At 44.6% G+C, this 21,881-nt stretch overlaps 1 protein-coding gene across 7 annotated transcripts in view; it reads left to right on the top strand.

Annotated features, from left to right (window-relative positions):
- MPHOSPH9 (M-phase phosphoprotein 9) overlaps positions 1-18,087 on the top strand; it is a 44,976-nt gene extending 26,889 nt beyond the window's left edge. For 4 of the 7 annotated variants that reach the window (XM_081174728.1, XM_081174726.1, XM_081174727.1 and 1 more), the window contains 11 exons: positions 478-525; positions 1,320-1,384; positions 2,600-2,701; positions 4,464-4,598; positions 5,225-5,406; positions 6,266-6,430; positions 7,018-7,138; positions 7,767-7,870; positions 14,297-14,541; positions 16,000-16,068; positions 17,300-18,087. In XM_081174728.1, the coding sequence (XP_081030854.1) occupies positions 478-525; positions 1,320-1,384; positions 2,600-2,701; positions 4,464-4,598; positions 5,225-5,406; positions 6,266-6,430; positions 7,018-7,138; positions 7,767-7,870; positions 14,297-14,541; positions 16,000-16,068; positions 17,300-17,401 (1,338 nt within the window). In that variant the 3' untranslated portion in view covers positions 17,402-18,087. The remainder of the gene's footprint in view (positions 1-477; positions 526-1,319; positions 1,385-2,599; positions 2,702-4,463; positions 4,599-5,224; positions 5,407-6,265; positions 6,431-7,017; positions 7,139-7,766; positions 7,871-14,296; positions 14,542-15,999; positions 16,069-17,299) is intronic. The other 3 variants (XM_081174731.1, XM_081174730.1, XM_081174729.1) reach the window with 3 other exon arrangements.
- The last annotated feature ends 3,794 nt before the right edge of the window (positions 18,088-21,881 follow it).

Here is a 21,881-nt window from a genome sequence, read left to right as displayed (position 1 = left end):
GTCTCTAGCAGCTAAATAGATGTGCTGTCTTAGTTCACACTTTGTATTTCTGGTATTTCAAAACTAATTCTAGGTTCCTCCTTGGGGTATTTTTTTTTTTTTTAGAACAACTAGGGGTAGGCTGAAATTCATCAAAAAGTTGAGGGAATTTGTTTCAATTCTGTTTTGTTGGACATGCCTGATAATGGAACTGAGTAAAGCTTAGTAGGTTATCTGTATAGCTCTGCAGTTGTTGAAATCTGTAGTCTTGAGGAATTTTCTCTAATGCTAGAGGGGAGCAGATCATTAGTATTCATATTCACCACAGAGGTAACATCCTTGCCTATTTGAACATTTGCTGTTATTTTTAGGAGGGCAGGATTCTTGTCCAAGCATCTTGATCCTATCCACCCAAAACATTTTCTTTCTGTGATGTCTGTTTCAAAGTATCATCACTAACTGAGGGAGGAAAATATAATTACTTTTATTTCTTTGTAGCTTTTAGGAGAATATGAATCCCTTGGGAAGGAGCATGAAAGAGTAAAGGTGAGAAGCAAATTCACTTTGTACCAAATTTTTATTCTATGGAATTTTCTGTGTATTTAAATAAAGAGGACCAAAAGCTGGAGGGGTTTTGGAGGGCTGAAGTCTTATGCAGGGAAGTCTGTGTGGAAGAAAGCCTTACTGAGTTCAGTGGGATGTACACTCTCTAGATTATTGCCCTAAATTCATAAGGGACACCTTCCAGATGTGCATTGTACTGTCAACAGAAACTGATACATTAAGGAGGGAGGGTGAATTAATATTTTTTACTCCTCATAATTCAGCCTTTCTGCAAGACATTTTAACTATATCAGAAATGATAACTACCCAGTGGTCACTAATCCAGCCATAAATAGAATTTGTTGTGCACCAAGCTTCTTATTCATTTACCCATATTGTGCAGATTATAGTGTCTCTCAGCTGAGAGAGCAGCAGGGAGCTAGATAGGCCTGCCCTGAAGGTGCTTAGCACCAGAGAATCATTTAGGAAGACAGATTGCTTCAGCAAGTGAACATAGCTGCATGTAGGAAGCCAGAAAGAAAGGAAGGCCCAAGATGATCTGCTGGTCTGCAGCAATCCTGACAGAGTACAAGTATGAAGATTAATTATTGGTAAGGGACAATGAAGCAAAACATGCGTTGAACTTACTCCAGAGGAAGCTCAAGCCAAATTGGATTGATGCCCCTATAAATAGTAGTTACATGTTGTAATCTTTCAAGATTAGTAGAGAGACCAATTCTGTATTTGCTTTACTCTTTATGCAAGCTTAGCATGTGACCTTTTCTGCCTCCCTACAGGATACCTTAAACATCACCGAGAACAAATTGTTGGATGCACAAACTCAGATTTCTGATTTGAAAAGGTAAATGTGCCATTTAATCCTGTGTGAGGGGAAATGTTACTTCTTCAAATAATGTTGTAAACATTTCAAAATCACCTTAACAGATCGGAGAACTGGGCCCAAGCTAACAATGAATTTCAGCAGGGACAAATGTAAGGCAGGAAGAACCAGATGCACAAATAGAAGATGGCGAACACTTGGCTTGCCTGTAATACACGTGAAAAGCATCTAGGGGGTTTGGTGGACCACAAGCTTAACATGAGTCAACAGTGTGATGCAGGAGCAAAAAGAGCTAATGCTGTTCTAGGCTGCATCAACAGAAGTCTAGTGTCCAGATCAAGGGAAGTAATAGTACCACTCTGTTCTGCCTTGGTCAGACCACACCTGGATAACTCTGCATTTCTGCTTGCCACAATTTAAGAAGGCTATTGAAAAGGTGGAACGTTTACAGAGGAGGGCAGCCAAGATCATCAGGGGTCTGGAAACCAAACCTTATGAGGAATTGTTGCGGGAGTTGGATATGTTGAGCCTGGTAAACAGGAAACTGAGGAGTATGATAGCCATCTTCAAATATCTGGAGGGCTGTCAGATGGCAGATGGCTCAAGCTTGTTTTCTCATGCTCTGGAGGGTAGAACTTGATCCAGTGGCTTCAAGTTACTAGAAAGGAGATTCTGACTAAACATCAGGAAGAGCTTTCTGGTGGGAAGAGCTGTTTGACAGTGGAACAGACTGTCTCAGAAGATGGTGAGCTCTCCTTCTTTGGAGGTTTTTAAGCAGAGGTTGGAAGGCCATGTGTCATGGATGCTTTAGCTGAGATTTTTTTTACATTGCAGGGGGTTAGACTAAGTAACCCTTGGGGTCCCTTACAATTCTATGATTTATTTATTCATTTGCAGCATTCATACCATGCAACATATTTAAACTACTATGTAGCTCTTCTCAGAAGTAAACCCCACAGTTTTGTGGTACTTGCACCTAGAATTGCAGCTCAAATTGTGTACAACACTTTTCAACTGTTTAAAAAAGTGTATGGAAGTCCAGTGACACTTTGGTGGGGATTTCAAAACTTTGAGTTTCCTGGTCCAGGCACAACAAATGTGTGAGAACATCAGCAGCTGCCTTGCACTGAGTCAGACCAGCTTATAAAATATCTGCATTGACAGTGATTGGCAGAGTTGTTGGATCAAACTTATTTTATGCCATTGTTTCTGAATATATTTTTGCTTCCATTATAGAACTGTCTCGAAACTTGAAGCTCAGATCAAGCAGTTAGAACATGAAAACTTGCTCAAATTTCGTCATTTTGCAGACAGTCACTTCAGAACATCCTATGCCACGTAAGCAAATAATAAATATGACCTTGTGAGAAAGTAAATGATACGTGTCTTACAAAACTGTGATTTTTGAGAAGGATAAACGTAGCTATTAGTCAGTTTTCCTTGATACAGGATAATCACAGCAAAACAGATGCATAATAAAGCATTAATAAGAGGCTTTCTGGATATAGCAAGATCCCCACTGACTTACTGCAATGATCAATTTTCAGTAATGTAGCAATGATACTATGTGTTCTTGCTGTATGTACAGTGGTCTGATTGTCTGCTGTATGAACCATGCAAGATCATCTTGAGCAGGCGTTGTTTCAGCCAGGGAAGACTCTCGGACAGGGTTAAGCGATATTTTTCAGCCCAATGGTCACATTTATTATTAGTATTATTAATATTATTTATTGAATTTATATACCCCCCTATACCCCGGGGGTCTCGGGGTGATTCACAGAATAAAATCAAGATATAAAACCACAAAATACATAATAAAAATAAAAACAACAACTCAATAGCCCCCCTCCCCAAAAAACCCACATTATTATTATTGTTTATTCCACTCTTGGAGAAACCACTTGGGGGGTACCAAAGGCAAAAGCAGATGGATCAATGGATGTTGCGCCTACATTTTGGAATAGTGGCCTACATTCTAGCCATGTAAACACCAGAGGCTTCCGCATACGCCCACCCCATCTCTTTCCAGGCCAGCAAGAGGCATGGAGAGGTGCCCTTAATGAGGTGTCCTTAGCAGGTACTGCTGATAGCTTCACAACAGGCAGGAGCTCAAAGAGGGCACAGACTACAGCCAGTGAGGAGTGTGGCCTGGAGAAGGCGAGAGGCTGGGAAGCTGCATTTGATCCCTGGGCTTGAAGTTCCCACCCTACCACAGCTCTAGGGGTAACAAGTACTCCTCTAAAAATGTTTTCTCTCCTACCCCACAGAACTCAGCCCCCCAAACAATAATTTTAATGAATTACAGCAAATCAGTTCTCAAACTATCTCTGAAAGTTCTTTACTTCAACTTTTGGATGTTGAATATTCTTCAGATAGTCTCAGACTTGGTTGCTATGCTTGACACCCAGCAATATTTCATTTCAGTCTTAATACACTGCCTATGAACCTCTGGTGTATAAATTATTATGTACAGTACAAATAAAACACTTGCTCCTTACATCAACTCTTTAGTCCCCCAAATGAATTATTCTAGCATTCTGGCTTAAGTTTAATAATACTTGGCTAAAATGATAGAGCATTTACTAAAGTTGGTGCCTTCAGAATGTCTATTAGTAAATAAATTCTGCATTTTCCTATAAAGAAATTCTGCTGATTTTTGCATCTTAATACTTCTTTATATGGACCTTTCATATTGTGCTTAACAGTGACTGTCATGAAGGGTGGTATGTAGAGGGCTAGTTTAAAAAAGAAAATGAGATTGTCCCAAACCTCTAGGAAAGCGAAAGGACTGAAATATCTCACAAAGTGGTGCAGGAATGGCTCAGAGGGGGCAGCAGGAGTAGTGTGTGCCCTCAGAAAAATGTGCCTGGGACAGTCTCCCCAGCAGCCCCCACCATGCTCCACCCCATGACTGTTTGACCTTCCTGTAGGTTTCTCCCACTTGAATTTAGTTACTGTGTACTTTCCAAAGTGGCTTCCTAAAGCTGTTTTCCTCAGCTAGCTCTGTGAGGGTGTGGGAATGATTGTTTATATTAATTTTGGCTCGTAAAATGCTGTACTGTACGAGAAATGAAACATGAGCTTTCCATTAATTCTCAAGTTTTCTGCCTAGAAGCAAGCTAGCAAGCTCTGATGTGAGCAGAAGGAAATGGTTGATACCAGGATCAGAGTATTCAATCTTCACAGGCCAGCCGTTAGAAGATAATCGTTTGGAAGAAACATACACTTCTTGCAGGTAGGGTGACTTTGAATGCTAAATTGGCAAATAATCTCTTCCCCAAGGAGAGGACTCTGTTAGCATAAGGAGAGCTCTTCCACTGGTGGCTCATCCTAATCCACCACTCATGGGCTTTGTATCAGGGAGGAGATATAAAATCAGCCTGCTGTGATTTCTTTGCAGTTAGGTGGGAATTCATTTTCTGTGCCCTTTTGTCCCTTTGTCTCCCTTGTATGCCGTGGGTTGGATCCAGATTGAGTTTATTTTATTTATTTAAAATACTTCTAATCCACCCTTTACCTGACGTGGAAATACATTTACAACAGCAGTGACAGAAATTCAAATAATCCAGTACATCTCCCTTCACTCCAAAATCCTAAGTGGATAGAATTGAATTAGCTGAAAAAGTTCAGTGCCTCTGATTTCAATGGAACGCAGCAGAAAAACCATAACCATGTTGATTTCAATAGGTCTTACTGCTAGGTAAATTGAACTAGAATTGCAGCCTTAGTGTGGCTCCAACCCCAAGTATTTAAATTGGTGCTTATGAAATTTCTTCATCCTTTGAGTGCAACACTTTTGACATGTCATCAACATGATTACAGCCCATGCTGAATGTGTGTCAACCCATTGTATGCTTCTAGATACCATACACCTCCAGAAAAGGATTCTTCCCCAGATCCGTCGCTGACAAGTGAAATTTCAAAAAAAGAAACGCAAGTCACAGAAACGCCCATCATAAAAGCCTTTAAAGAACTTGAAGGAAGGAAGACGTTGAAAAACTGGGCCACTCAGACAGAGAAAGAGGAAGCAGCTGCTCCTACAAGTAAGTCACCTTGAATTCTCCTTGGTTTCCTCTGTCCCAGGGTTTTGCTGCTACTTCTTTCTTCCCAGGGATTAGAATAAGCCTGGCTCAGTCTTTAAAGGGCAGAGAGCCGCTATGTAATACGCAAGAACAGCAGAGCATCTGTCTGTATACAGAAGGGTCCAGTCTCAGTCCTCTGCCTCTCCAGATAGGGCTGGGAATGTCTGTCTGAAACTATGGCGAGCCACTGCCAGTTGGTGTCGACAATACTAAGCTAGATGGACCCAGTCATTCAACTGTATTAAGGAAGCTAGCCTTATAAAATTAGCTGGTCTTGTTAATAAGAGGTGAAGGCAGGAGAGTGATCAAAAAGTGAGTTGTATGAGATTGCTAGCCAAGCCAGCTAAAAGCCAGCTTTTTAACTCATAAATGAGATGCAAGCTTTTGTGTGCTTAAAAGATAGGAAGTGTAGTGGTGGGTGTTCAGTTTTCCTGAGTCTTCTCCCCCTAGCAAGACTCCTCAGACCTTTTCTAAGAAACCCCTGGTGCCATTCCTTCAGCTTACTCTGGATCACTCATTCTTTGGCACGTTCTCCAGAAGTAGGGAGGTCTTGAGAACCCATAGCACAGGACTCATACATGTTTTTTCAGTGGGCTTTTGATCTTTTTCTTGCTTTCAATAATGTGTTATGATTCCCCTCCAATTTGAAAGCATCTTCCAAGTTTGTTTAATTTTTGAAATTGGTCTGATTATCTTTGTCTTGTTAGTTTTAATTTTCTTAAGCTGATTTGGGAACACTCCATTTTTTTCTAGGGGGAAAGCAGGATGGGAAATCCTAAGAAAAATAAAGCCACTTTTTTGCATTGCTTGTATATTTCAGAAGCAACCACTCGACGTCCCACTGTTGGATTTGATGAAACAGCTCTCAGTGCCAGCCGGTCCCCAGAGAAAGGCAAAGACCAACTCAGACACAAAAGATACAGCTCACCTAATGGTCAGAGGTCCTCATCTCTTCCACCTTCAAACAGGAAGTCAAACACTCCAAGTAGGAATTGCAGCTGCAGGCTGCCCAGCTTATAATTAGGGTGTACAGAGCCATCTTACTTAAAGTGTGTTTCATAGCTCCATGGCTTCTGTTTTTACTGTGCCCGTGCTATTGTAGAAGATGTCTTATTCTGCTGCTCTTGTTCTTTTAAAATTTGAACTTTCAAGGAGTGGCAAAGGTTTTGTTTTTAAATCCTGTAAATAAACAGAGCAGGAAGGTGCATTGATATTTAATGACTGCTCGCACACAACCTTGATCAATCCAGCTAACCTTAAGATGAACTACACTGAGGGTGGGGGGAGCAGCAAGGTTGCCCCACAGTAGATTACCAGGAAGTCCATTTCCACAGCAACCCCTTCCTCCATGTACCTTTTTTAGCAGCTGGCTAATACACCTCTTGGGAGATGGAATTGGACCATAGGCTTCCAGCTCCCTACCATAGCATACTATTTAAGCAGAAGGTATTGTGGGAAAATGCTTGAATAACACTTTTTTTTTTGCAAAGGCAACAGAAGCATAATATTACAAAGCATCAGATGCTTGTTCTAAGACATAACTAAATTCTAATAAGCTATTTCTCTTGGCAGCAAGGAGAGAGATAATGTTGACTCCAGTTGCTGTGACCTACAGCCCAAAGCGGTCTCCAAAAGAGAACCTGTCTCCAGGATTTAGCCACTTGCTCAGCAAAACTGAGAACATGGTGACAAGGTAACTGTCTGTCAATACTCATTTAAGGGCTGTAGGGGAGAGAATTGGGTTTGTGTGGTGTTAAAAATATTTTCACAATCTGCACAAATAGTTGTATAAAACAAACCACAGGAGCAACAAAAAGCTGCTCATCTGCTTCTGCATCCCTGGTTACACAATGGACAGGCTGCTTTCTTGAACCTGTGTGTCAGTAACGATGATGGAGGATGGAATGACCCTTTGTTTTGGAGATAGGAGGAGGAGTAACCCTTTGGGAGGACAGCCACCTCCATTGTAGGAAAATGCACGAAACAATTGCTCTTACATTACTTTGTTGTTGTCCCTTACTCAGCAAGCTTTGGATATAGCTTATACTGCCAGTCCACCTGTGGCTTGCATTTACTGGATTGGAGCAATTGCCATTCAAGTAAGAATTTTGCACAAGCAGACCTTAGTCTTATTTCTCAAGCTCACATTTAGTTGTTGTTTTTCTTCCTTCCTTTTTTAACTGACCAGAAATGGCCTTTGGAATCCTTCCATTTAGCCATTTCCTGTGACCACAAGGGGTAAATCTCACCAGGACTCAGTGATGTGGAAACTGAGAAATATTTTACAAGTGCTTTTGTGTCTTTTCTCCCTAAAATACTAGATTTGATATTCTGCTTGATGAGTTGGAAACTGCTCCCACACCTACATCGCAATACAGCAATCCAAGGAAAAGGCTCCAGTTTCGCTCAGTAGGTGATACTGAAGGTAACACTTCACAGTAGCTAGGATTCTGTTCCTTGGAATAAATATTCTTTTGCATTTCCAACCCCTGCCTCTTTGCAGCTGTACACAGCAGATGCTGTCTAGAAGTATAAAAATTGATAGTCGCTTTTGCTGTTAACATCAGACATGATCAAGAGAACTATAAATATAAGAATGGTCTACTTACCTCTGGATGTAACAGGTCTCCAAGTGGGTTGTGTTGCCTACCCTGCAGCTCAGAGGCAGGAAATGCCCAAAACTTCCACAAAATACTTTTCTGCTCTTGAGGTTCAGTTCATTTGCTGTCTCCGCTTGGAGCAACATCCTGTTTGGAGTCTCTCTCGTTCAGTCTGTTTCTGTGGATTTTGGCACTTTTCTCTGTCTGTTTATATGGTTACATGAGACAGATCATGGCAATTGGTTTTAAAATTTCACTGAATTGTAAGTTTAAACATGCACACATGTAATGTCTGTTTTTAACAACTCTTGAACCATAACAATAGATATTTAACATTTTTAAATGCTGTAAGATCAAACCCAGAAGTAACTCTTCACTTACTATATTTAGAAATAGTAATTATCATATATATATATATATATATATATATATATATATATATATATATATATATATATATATATTTGCTTTCGTAGATTTTCACGGGTACAGGAATGCAGGTTTTGGTGTCTTCGGGTGTCTTCCCGTGTAAGAGTTGGGGTGTCTAGGCGACGTTTCGACGAGGTCTCACTCGTCATCTTCAGGCTGGTGAGTTACAGAATCTTTCAAATGTGTTAATCGCCAACGGATACCAGCAAAACAGGGTTACGAAGCTAATCCAAAAAGAAACACCCCCCAAAAAGCAAGACACAGAAGAAAACAATGGCATGGCCCTCCTTCCTTATATCAAGGGCACTACAGATAAAATTAGCAAAATCCTCCATAAACACAATATCAAAACAGCCTTTTGCACCAACCAAAAAATAGCCAATATCCTCAGAAACCCCAAAGATAAAATCCAGTTAGAAAACCAAGGGGTCTATGAAATACCCTGCAAAGTCTGCCCAGCCACGTACATTGGACAAACAAACAGACGAATAAATGCACGTATCGCAGAACACAAGAATGCCGTCAAAAAAGAAGAAAAAACTTCCTCTCTTTACCAACACATGAAAGAAACAGGACACGAAATTAATTTTTCAGATTCCAAATTGCTCTTTAACATGGAACACCACCACAAGAGAATAATCATGGAAGCCATCGAGATAGAGAAACACCCTCACAACATGAACAAGCGTGACGATACGTCCCGCCTGCCAGACATCTGGAAAATAGCCCTCCCCACAAAAACCGACACCAGAACCAGAGGCACACAGAACGCCATCTCCAATCAACCACACCAGACCCAAACCCAGACCCTCTCCACAGATAAATTACAGACACCATCCAGTAGCCAAACCATAGTGGCACCTCCGGATGCTGCACCCCCCTGCAATCCCTACACAGATCTGGCTGGCACAGGGCACAAAACCACAGCTCGCCCCTATACACGAAGCCAAGCCAGAGCACAACTAAGTGCAGTACAGCCATCTTCTCAGAAAAAACTCTTCACAAGGTCAAGAGGTCAAGACACGAAAGCTTTAGCAACTAATCCACACCTAATGACCCTCCTAAGTGGTACTCAGAATATCACTCAAGAAATCACTCAAGATATCCCTCAAGTAATTAATGAACAAAAGAAGAAAAGACACACTAACCTGGGAACTTCCTCTCTGCCCAGAACGTTGGAGGCTATACACCACACCCCCTCAACAGTATTTATAGGAACTCAAACACTGAGATCCTGCTCTGTTCCAGTAACAAGAAGCCGAAAGCACCAGCCTGAAGATGACGAGTGAGACCTCGTCGAAACGTCGCCTAGACACCCCAACTCTTACACGGGAAGACACCCGAAGACACCAAAACCTGCATATATATATATATATATATATATATATATATATATATATATATATTTCTTCTTTATAAAATTCTACTGTTTAAATTTTTCAGAGATTAAGTTAAATTGACAAAACCTGTGGCACAATTTTGTATAATGACAAAATTGTTTTGTATAATGACAGGTGTACTTCTAGAGTAATAAAGGCTTTTGAATTTACATCAGTCATGTTTTATGTTTTTCAGGGTTAAATATATAGGGTTGGATATATAATAATAATAATAATAATAATAATAATAATAATAATAATAATAATAATAATAATAATTAATTATTATTTATTATTATTATTTGTACCCCGCCCATCTGGCTGGGTTTCCCCAGCCACTCTGGGCGGCTTCCATAGAAACCAAAAAACACTAAAATATCATACATTAAAAACTTCCCTGAAACAGGGCTGCCTTAAGATGTCTTCTGAATGTCAGGTAGTTGTTTATCATTTTGACATCTGATGGGAGGGCGTTCCACAGGGCGGGCGCCACTACCGAAAAGGCCCTCTGCCTGGTTCCCTGTAGCTTTGCTTCTCACAGTGAGGGAACCACCAGAAGGCCCTCGGCGCTGGACCTCAGCGTCCGGGCAGAACGATGGGGGTGGAGACGCTCCTTCAGGTATACTGGGCCGAAGCCGTTTAGGGCTTTAAAGGTCAACACCAGCACTTTGAATTGTGCTCGGAAACGTACTGGGAGCCAATGTAGGTCTTTCAAGACCGGTGTTATGTGGTCTTGGCGGCCGCCCCCAGTCACCAGTCTAGCTGCCGCATTCTGGATTAGCTGTAGTTTCCGAGTCACCTTCAAAGGTAGCCCCACGTAGAGCGCATTGCAGTAGTCCAAGCGGGAGATAACTAGAGCATGCACCACTCTGGCGAGACAGTCCGCAGGCAGATAGGGTCTCAGCCTACGTACCAGATGGAGCTGGTAAACAGCTGCCCTGGACACAGATTTAACCTGTACCTCCATGGACAGCTGTGAGTCCAAAATGACTCTCAGGCTGCGCACCTGGTCCTTCAGGGGCACAGTTACCCCATTCAGGACCAGGGAATCCTCCACACCTGCCCGCCTCCTGTCCCCCAAAAACAGTACTTCTGTCTTGTCAGGATTCAACCGCAATCTGTTAGCCGCCATCCATCCTCCAACCGCCTCCAGACACTCACGCAGGACCTTCACCGCCTTCACTGGTTCTGATTTGAAAGAGAGATAGAGCTGGGTATCATCTGCATATTGATGGACACCCAGTCCAAACCCCCTGATGATCTCTCCAAGCGGCTTCATATAGATGTTAAAAAGCATGGGGGAGAGGACGGAACCCTGAGGCACCCCACAAGTGAGGGCCCAAGGGTCTGAACACTCATCCCCCCCCCACCACTTTCTGAACACGGCCCAGGAGGAAGGAGCGAAACCACTGTATAACAGTGCCCCCAGCTCCCAGCCCCTCTAGACGGTCCAGAAGGATGCTATGGTCGATGGTATCAAAGGCCGCTGAGAGATCCAGCAGAACTAGGAAACAACTCTCACCTTTGTCCCTAGCCTCCCGGAGATCATCAACCAGTGCGACCAAGGCAGTTTCAGTCCCATGATGAGGCCTGAACCCTGATTGGAAGGGATCCAAATGGTCCGCATCCTCCAGGCGTGCCTGGAGTTGTTCAGCAACCACTCGCTCAATCACCTTGCCCAAGAATGGAAGATTTGAGACTGGGCGATAGTTGGCCATACTGGCCGGGTCTAAAGATGGTTTTTTAAGAAGCGGTTTAATGACCGCCTCTTTCAGCGGATCTGGGAATGTTCCCTCACAGAGGGAAGCATTCACCACCCCGCAGAGCCCATCGCCCAGCCCTTCCCGGCTTGCTTTTATTAGCCAGGATGGGCAAGGATCAAGGAGACAGGTGGTTGGTTTCACGCGTCCAAGCAGCCTATCCACATCCTCGGGGGTAACGGATTGAAATTGATTCCATGCAACTTGACCAGACAGGGCTCTAGCACTCTCCCGCCCCAGCCCTGCTCCCACGGTGGTGTCTAGCTCCTTCCGAATATGAGTGATTTTATCTGCAAAAAAACTTTGCAAAATCGTTGCAGGAGATCTTGGGGTCTTTACAAGGCCCCGGTGGTAAAGGTGGTTCCGTTAAATTGCGGACCACCTGAAAGAGTTTTCTGCAGATGCAATAGAGGCGGTGAAGAAAGTCTTCTTCGCCATCGCTATCGCCACTTGGTAGGCTCGACGTTGAGCTCTAACCTGTGTCCGGTCAGATTCGGAGTGAGTTTTCTGCCACCGGCGCTCTAGCCGTCTCAGCGATTGTTTCATCGCCCTCAGCTCCAAAGAAAACCACGGGGCTGTCCGGGCTCCATGCAATCGGAGAGGGCGCTTCAGAGCCAGACAGTCGATAGCCCTGGTTAACTCCGCATTCCCGCGGGCCACCAGGGAATCAGCTGAAAGGCCATCAACATGGGATAAAGCATCCCCTACCACTCTCTGGAAACCATTTGGATCCATTAAGTGGCGGGGGCGGACCATCCGAATTGGTCCCACCTCCCTGCAGAGGGGAAGGGTTGTGGAGAAGTCCAGTTGCACCAGGAAGTGATCTGACCATGGCACTTCTTTGGTTTCACTTTTACTTAGTGTCAGATCACCCACGTCACTAGAGGTGAATACCAGGTCTAAGCCATGTCCATGACTATGAGTTGGGCCCAACTTATTCAGGGACAGCCCCATGGAGGCCATGCTTTCCACGAAGTCCCGAGCGGCCCCTTGTAAGGTCGTGTCGGCGTGGATGTTAAAATCCCCTAGGACAACCAAACTAGGTGTCTCCAGGAGAACATCCGCCACGACCTGAAGCAGCTCGGACAGGGAATCCTTGGTGCAGCGGGGAGGTCGGTACACCAAAAGGAATCCTGTACTGCCCCTATTGCCCAACTTCCAGAACATGCACTCAGAAAACTGGGTCTTCCCAGTAGGACGCCTGATGCAAACTAATGACTTCCTAAAAATCACTGCAACCCCCCCTCCCCGCCCACATGACCCGGGTTGCTGTGCGTAAGAGAAACCTGGTGGGCAAGCGGCAGCAAGGACAGGCCCATCTGCTTCCTCCAACCAGGTCTGTGTCACACATGCCAGGTCAAATCCTCCATCCACAGTATCCATCCGGTCAAGGCCAGACCCGGAGGCAGGGATAGTCTTCAAACAACGACTAAACCTGCCTCCTCGGTAATGACATGGTCTGGTCTTAGCGTAACTCCTCCTCCTGCCCATGATCACCGAGATCGGATGTCCCAGTGCTTCCCCCCCTGTGGAACTTGTCCCAGCCATCGTGTTGGCTGGGGCCCCACTCCCAGGCAGCCCTGATCCCGCCCCTTAAAAACAAAACACAAACTACACAGAACCAATAAAACAACAGAAAACAAAAACAGAACAATTATACTAAAATTAATCCCCAACCAAATATCCATCCCACCCACCCACCCCCAACAAAGGAAAAAAGGAAAAAAAGAAATACAAATTTAAATTGCCACCGACTGCTTGAGGACATTTTAAAACACATTAACCACTTGGAACAGGGAAGCAATTGCAGAACACTTCCCAGCTTCCCCAAAAGTTTGTTCCAAATAAGGGCCTGGGCCACGCCCCCTGGGCCAGTTGGAAAAGGCCCTGGAAGGGAGCAGGCCCTGCAGTCCTCACCCAGCCGATGGTCCGAGGCTTCCCCACAGCAGGAGTCCCTTTGTAGCTGGGAGAGAGGGCCTGGGCCACGCCCCCTGGGCCAGTTGGAAAAGGCCCTGGAAGGGAGCAGGCCCTGCAGTCCTCACCCAGCCGATGGGTAAATATATAGGGTTGGATATATAGGTAAATTAATTGCACAGTTCTAGGCCTGGGTGATGTATCGATACATTGCCCAGGACTGATATGAGGGCCAGACCATGATGACTGCTTCACCTGGAAGTATATTGTGGGTGAAACTGCATCTGCTGAGTGCCATCAGCACCTGAGGGAGAAACAAGCTACAGCCAAGCGCTGGTGGCAGAGCGGCTCAGGAGCAGTGGCAGTTTCACCCGCAATATACTGCCAGGTGAAGCAGCCATTGTCTCTGGCCCTCATACTGCTGAGGGAGGAACAAGCTACATCATCTGGGGCTGATATAGCTTGTTCCTGCCTCAGCTGCTTGTTTGGGCAGGCGGCTGCTTTAAATTTGGAAACATGCATCCAAAATCATTTATTGGGTTGTTTCTTTTTTGCTGGTGATTTGACTACATGCTCCAAAAGACTTTGCCACATGCCATGGAGCTGACTAAATTCAAAGTGTCCAAGACCTTCTTGAGGGCTTTGCTGAAGTTAGAAGATGTTCATGTTCAATTTTTTCTTGCTTGTCCAATATATTCTATGTACTAATAATTTTTCATGAAGAGCTTAAAATCTGATTTCTGCTCTTTTCTTTTTGGTGGTGGGACAGAACTGGAGCACGTTGGCCCTGGCAAAGGCAGCCGTGCCAAGCCTTCCTCTTCCACAGATTCTTTGCCTGCAGGAGCAAAGATAGGCATGGCAGGGCGAACGTGGGAAGACGAGAGCTCTGTGCATACAAGCCTGTCTTCAGCAGCACCAGCACCTTATGAGATGGAGTTCAAATACATGTCAAGGATTAAGACATTGACCGAAACAGAGAGACTCTTTGATGAGCTCACACAGGAAAAGCAGCAGGTAGAAACCAAGTGCTTTGACTTCCTACATTTCTTGTTAAAGTTCTGTGTTTTGGAAAAAGGTCTACCACTGCAGTACCTGTGTTTAAGGTACTGTATATTAATATTCAGTATCAGAAACTTCATCCAAGGCAGTATGTCTCTGAATTCCAGTACAGTGGTGCCTCGCAAGACGAAATTAATCCGTTCCGCGAGTCTCTTCGTCTAGCGGTTTTTTCGTCTTGCGAAGCAACCCTATTAGCGGCTTAGCGGATTAGCGGCTATTAAAGGCTTAGCGGCTTAGTGGCTAAAAGGCTATTAGCGGCTTAGCGGATTAGAAAAAGGGGGGAAGCGGAAAAAAATCAGAACACTCGCAAGACGTTCTCGTCTTGCGAAGCAAGCCCATAGGGAAATTCGTCTTGCGAAGCAGCTCAAAAATGGAAAACCCTTTCGTCTAGCGGGTTTTCCGTCTTGCAAGGCATTTGTCTTGCGGGGCACCACTGTAGTTGGGAATTGCAAGTGAGGAGAGCACTGCTGCCCTCAGGTCCTGTGTGCGGGCTTCCCAGAGGCATCTGGCTGGCTGCTGTGATTACAGTGTCTTATGTTAGGTGGGCCTTTGGCCTCATCCATGACTTCTGTTCTGATATTCTTATCTCACAGTATGGTCTTAAATGCCTACTAAGCAAAATACATGGTCTCAGCAGAATTCATTCTTGCTCAAGGAAAAGGAGGCAAGTATGTTAAACTTGGTTGTCTGTTTTTTAAGCCGGGTTACAGTTGCACCCATGCCAAGTAAACTTGGCTTGCCTCAACCAAGAATGAAGTGTGGCAATGCCCTCTTCTAATTTGAATAGTGTCCATGTGGGCAACCCTATGTTTGCTGTGATGTCACTTTGATTTGCTCTGTGCCCTCTCCACCCCTCTCTACCCCAGTATATCTTCTGATATGTATGAATGACAGCAGGATTGTAACCAAAATATGGCCACTGAGAAACCAGAGGAAAGTTTTATGTACGCTTGGGGGAAACCCCAAGGCTTGCAGATAAGGGGCAACCCTCCGCAAAATAATTGCCCAGTAAGGTCTGAGCTACAAACTGTAGAGTGGCTTTTGGAAAAAGGAAAGCAGAACTGAGGGGCAGGAAGAGGAATGGGAAGCCTTTACCCTGCTTGGCTGGATTAACTGGCTATGACCCTGAACAGGACCTGGGCTGGTGCAAAGCAGCACTTCTTGTTTCAAGCCACCCAGTGGTTGTATCTATTTCAAAACTGCCTTTTGGGGTAATAAAACTTCAAATGGGAAGTGAAATGGGATATCCAGATGTGGGTATATCTGTTAACACAACCCAGGATGGTACTATCCTAAGATCTGTTGAGCTGGAGAAGTAGTTTGTGGCTTCCTTGCAGATGAAATTCCAAGGTAGTTTTATTCTGACTCTTGTAGCTTTCATAATTTTCACTGGCATTTATTTTGTTTTCCCAGATTGAGTCCCAGCTGAGTCGAATACCTTGTGCTGGAGGGAGAATGACTCTGCAGGCAAGACTAAATCAGGTTTAAATTCTCATGTTGAAATCCTGATGGGGAGGGGGAAAGTTGAATCTTGCACGGAACTGAAAACTATAGTAAAAGTATATTTCCCTTCTCTCTTCTAAGCATGTGCCTCATTTGGGAGTTCTAATGTTTGACTTCCATGTGGGAATGAACCACTGCAGATTTATTTTTATAGTTGTCTCAAGCACAGTTTTTTTTATTCATGCTTTGTTCACAGTGGAGTTAAAGGATGTCCCTTTAGCCTTTATGAGGGATATTTGCCACTGCAGAATCTTACAAACTACCGTATTTTTCGCCCTATAGGACGCACCGGCCCATAGGATGCACCTAGTTTTTTGGGGGGGAAATCAAGGGGGGAAAAATTATCCCCCCCCCCCAGGTTTGCGCAGCCATCCCCAAGCTAGAAGAGGAAGACGGAGCGCTCCATCTCCCTCTTCTGCCTTCAGGGACAGCCTCCCTAGCCTCTGTGGGGCAGCGCACTCCGCTGCCCTGCAGAGGCTTTGCGCAGCCATCCCCAAGCTAGAAGAGGGAGACGGAGTGCTCCGTCTCCCTCTTCTGCCTTCAGGGACAGCTTGCCCCGCTGTCCCCCGAGTTTGTGGGGCTGGTGGGGGGAGAAGCAAGCTTGCTTCTCCCCCCCCCCGCAGCCTCCAGATCAGGTTGGGGAATAGCGGGGTGGCGGCGCTCCGCCTCCCCCCTATCCCGCGAGCTTGTGGGGCTGGCAGGGGGGAGAAGCAAGCTTGCTTCTCCCCCCCCCAGACTCCAGATCAGGTCGGGGAATAGCGGGGTGGCGGCGCTGCGCCTCCCCGCTGTCCCCCGAGCTTTTGGGCTTCAGGCTGCTGCCCGCAAGCCTTGCGAGTCCGCGGGACATCCCGCTAGGCTTTCAAGACTTGCAGATAGCTTCCTGAAGCCTGGAGAGCGAGAGGGGTCGGTGCGCACCGACCCCTCTCGCTCTCCAGGCTTCAGCGAAAGCCTGCATTCGCCCCATAGGACGCACACACATTTCCCCTTCATTTTTGGAGGGGGGGGAAGTGCGTCCTATAGGGCGAAAAATACGGTAAATGAAGAACAATTTGGAGGTGGTTGGGATTCTCACATTTCCCCCAATGGGCAGCAAAATTTCTAAATGGGTTGTTCTTGTGGGGTAAAGAGTACATACAGAGTTTCCATTTTGGAAGAGCTGGGTTTTGCCTTTTCCTGGTCTTTAATGTGTGTGTTTGAATATTTTGTTTAGGAAGCCTTGGAAGATCGCTTGGAAAGGGTCAATAGAGAATTGGGCTCAATCCGCATGATCCTGAAGAGATTTCATGTTTTACGTACCTCTGCAAATATTTGAGATGTCTCTGTTTAAATTTAGAGATCCTTTTGTTTGCACTAAAAGTATAATAATTATGCACTCTGAAAATGCAAATCGTTTTGTATCTTTTGTAAGCCCTGTGCAGCAGTTTTGCAATCATGTTACCCTTTACACACTATTTTGTATTGAGCCACATATATTTTAAAACCTATTTTTGTTACACCTGAAGGGATCAATCTGTCAATTCTGTATTTTGCTACTTTTGAAGAAGTGTTAATAGTTTTTTTGAAACCTTGAACATGAATTCTTTATAAGAACAGGAGCAACTTATTTTCAAAATGTGATCATGCTGAAATCGATTTTGTGGTGCACCAGGCTCACTGTTTTCATAGAGCTTGTCTTGCAAAGTAGGTTACAATGAAGTATTGAATTTTTATTTATGCTAAACATGACGCACACATAGCTTCTTGTTGTGAAGTGAATGCTACACCAATGCTACACACCTTGTAGTTCAGAAATTGCATATCCTTTCTTCAACTTCTTGCTCAATTGCAGCACAGTATTTTCCACAGCTGCTCAAGTCCAGTTTGCAAATGTCAGTTTCAATAACAGTATGCACAGCAAGGGGTTTTAGAAAGGCAAAAATAATGTTTCTCTTTTTTAAAAGAGTTTTTATTTTGCATGTTTTGTCACTGAAATATTAATTAAAACTGAATTGCCTAAAATGAAGTTGTCTGTCATTTGTGGACCTCAGTGGAAACATTACTGGGGGTGGGGGTAACTTTTATTTCTGGCTACTTGGGGTGGCTCCACAAAGCATGAAGACCTTTGCATGATCAAGTTTTTCATCATTACCCACCAAAAGAGAAAGTAGGCAGCTCCTTGCTCATCAGCAACTATGGGCAAAAGCGCCTAAGCAGCGCCATTAAGAGGCTTCTCTGGCCCTGATAGCAACCATATGGTTGCTGTCTTCCTAGCAGTTTGTGTCCCTTGGCACTTTTGCTTTCCTTCTCTCTCCCTCCAATAGTCAAGGCACCTGCATCTGTAATTAAGCGATTGTTATTTATAGAACTTAGCAAATTAGCCTTCTCCACCCCACAGATCTGTCGTAGTCTAAAATTCAGAACCCTGCTGTTTCCCTTGAATCTTTCTTTTATTGATTCTTCTTTAAGTCAGTTGGAAAAGTAAGTCATTGGCACACACACCCCACCTTCCATATTTTCCAATTAAAGACTCCACCTGGAATCATTTAGAAATAACTATTGCTATAATCATTTAAATAGAAGATCCCACAAAGGCCTCTCTTCCTTGATAAAATGTTCTACAGTAGCAGGTGCTGCTAACAGCATTTCTGAATTGGTCGTCATAAAATTTAACGACGTGTGTCCCCAAGTACACTTGATATTGTTTCTTCCCCTCCCTGCTGCCTTCGTCATCTCAGCAGCACCATTTGGAGACACTGAAATACACGCTACATCCCCTTAGGCTGTAATCCTGAGCATACTGAACTCTCTGGAGTGAACATGTCCAAGTGGGTGCTTGAACTCTTCTAAATGTTATTGTTTGACTCGTGTGATATTTGGAGGTATAAGGTTTAAACTTCCATCACCTCTGACCATTAGCTATGCTGGCTAGGACTGATGGTAGTTGTGGACTGGGAGTGTTTTTCTTTTCTTGATTTGAGAGCCAATGTGGTAGCGGTTAGATTGTCAGGCTAGAACATGGGGGACCAGTGTTGAATCGCCATGAGCCAATCACTCACTCAGCCTAGCTTGCCTCACAGGGTTGTGGGGATTAGGTGAGAATAGGGAGAACCACGTAAGCCACCTTGAGCTCCTTGGAGAAAAGATGGGATATAAATGCAATAAAGAAGAGGAAGCTATGCATGTGTGAATGACCCATGCCAGCTAATTATTGCAGAACTGTCATGTGACCTTAAACATGACTTTCAGGTGTGTCCTCTACCCCCAAATCAACTGAGCAGTGAGTGGCTGAAGTAATGCATGTGCATATATGAACTGGCCCAAACTTTAGCTCACACAGCAGAAGAACACATTCTTCATCAGTGGAAGAAAGATGGAAGTTCTTTATATCTCACCATGTTGGGCTTTTCCCATATATAATGCACATCTGCAAATCCATTGGGAAGAGAGCCAGTGTGGTGTAGTGGTTAAGAGCGGTAGTCTCGTAATCTGGTGAACCGGTTTTGCGTCTCCGCTCCTCCACCTGCAGCTGCTGGGTGCCCTTGGGCCAGTCACACTTCTCTGAAGTCTCTCAGCCCCACTCACCTCACAGAGTGTTTGTTGTGGGGGAGGAAGGGAAAGGAGATTGTTAGCCGCTTTGAGACTTCTTCGGGTAGTGATAAAGCAGGATATCAAATCCAAACTTTTCTTCCAATTTCAGAGGATGGTGGCTCAAGGGAGCAGGTTTGAACACCAAGAAGGACACTTGTAAGAGTGCTCCCTGTCCCTCTGCTGTACATCAACCAGGATGGAGACCTTGCCTTCTCAAGTGAGAGAATCCATAACATTTTGGCACCATAAATCTCAGTACCAGCAGGTTCCTGCTATTTGTGCCTATTTCTAAGGTTATTGTGGACAAAAGGCCGGCTGCTAAGAAGAGCCCATCTAAACTCAGCATCCTCTTCTCACTGACCAATCAGATTCCCCAATGGGGAGCCTGCAAGCAGGACCTGAGGGGGGCTCTAAAGCAGCTAGACTATTCTGCATTATTTCCTTCCCAAGACAAAGGCTCCCGCTGACCCTTTCTGCTGAGCAAACTACCTCTCCATTGCACTCAAGTCCTGCATACCCATGTGGGTTCAGACACACCTTGTAATGTTTCCTGTCGAGTTTGCGCTTGCATCCCTAAGTGAGTTAATGCTTTATAATAGCACCCAAAGCAAAACAACCAGCGAAACAACTAGCGTTAGATTGTGAACCGTCTTTGAGATTTATAAATGAAAAGCAAAAGACACCTTAACAGTAAATTACAAAAATATCTATGAACTGGAAATGGAAAACTGACGCACAGATCCCTCCGGACATCTTGGAGATGCTTGTGGCAAAGGTTACCCAAACCTTGCTAAGGGAGGCCAATGGCATCAAGTAAGTGCCAGCGGCTGTGTTCACACTTTAGTCTGAGCCTGGGTGCTATAGATGTGCAGCAGAGAGGCAAGTCACAAGTGCAGGCCTGCCTCTGTCCCCAGTGGAGCGCTTTCATACATTATAAATACATACAGTTAATGTAAATTGTTATTTATTTTTCTCCTTGGAGACTTGGCGCAAATCAGCCAAATGTTTTCATTTGTCTTCAAAAAATCAGCTGTGTAACTTTTTCTTCCAGCCTTCCACCAGCACCACAGATAAGCAATATTTTATTAATTACTTTTGATGCAACCCACTGGCCACTTTGTGGTGGCTCACTTGCTTTGGTGATCCACTGATGCTGAACAGGGCACTGATGTTCTTGCCTGCTCCTGGCCCTGAGGGCAGCCCTGCTCAATCCAACCATCTAGTCCAGCATCAAACTCCAGCAGTGGCCAACTAGGGAAGCCCACAAGCAGAACGGGTTTTTTTATTATTATATTTCTATCCCACCCATCCTCCAAGGAGCTCAAAGTAGCCCACACAGTTCACCCCTTTGCCCACCCTGTGAAGTGGGTTAGGTCTTTGGCTAATTAAACAGTCTCTTAAGCTGGGGGGTATTGTTTTTGTTTCTTACTATGTTATGCATTTTTATGTTTTAATATTGTATATTGTCCTGCATATCTGTCAACTTACAGATTTGAAAATAAGGGACCAGCAGCCTCGAAAATAAGGGATCAGCAGCCAAAATAAGGGATTTTCCTAGCACAGGTATGTTCAACTTCTGAGCCCTTCCGAGCCAAAGACAAAAAGCCTCAAGCCTCAAGGAAAACCACCGTCACCTCTCCTCTGGGAAGCGCTGAGCAAAGGCGAGTCCCCAGGCAACGCAGCCGATTTGATCAGCACAAGGCATGCAAGCTCCACCCCCCCAGTCGTTCTTAGACTTCTTATTGGGTGAGCAACAAAGCCAAACAACACAGTTGGAGCCTCCCTCCTCCCTGGCTGGCAGGGAGGGAGGGAGGGAGAGGAGCTGCTTCCTTTGAAACCCAGGAAATTTAAGGGACATCATCAATAAGGGACAGCAGCGGGACACGGCGCTGGGATGAGGGACTTCCCCGCCAAATAAGGGATGCTTGACAGCTATGATTGTCCTGTGATCCTTGAATTAAAAGTAGTATAGAAATTTCCTAAATAGTAATACTAGTAATAGGCTGAGAGAGCTTGGCTTGCCCAGTGTCACCCAGTGAGCATCCTGGCTGTGCAGGGATTTGTCTCAAAGTGATGTTTTGATTCTGACAGGTAGCTGCCTCCCTCTTTGGGCTTGCTATTAGGTGGATTTATTAGGTTGACTGGCCAAACCCAGAATACTCATTAATGGATCTTCATCATCCTGGAAAAAAGGTGGCAAGCAGGCTGCCAAAGGGTTCTGTCCT

The sequence above is a fragment of the Podarcis bocagei genome (genome assembly GCF_964188305.1).
Source record: "Podarcis bocagei genome assembly, chromosome: 16".
Classification (NCBI taxonomy): Eukaryota; Metazoa; Chordata; class Lepidosauria; order Squamata; family Lacertidae; genus Podarcis; species Podarcis bocagei.
The sequence above is the reverse complement of the archived record's forward strand: the minus strand, read 5'-3'. Positions and strand labels throughout refer to the sequence as shown.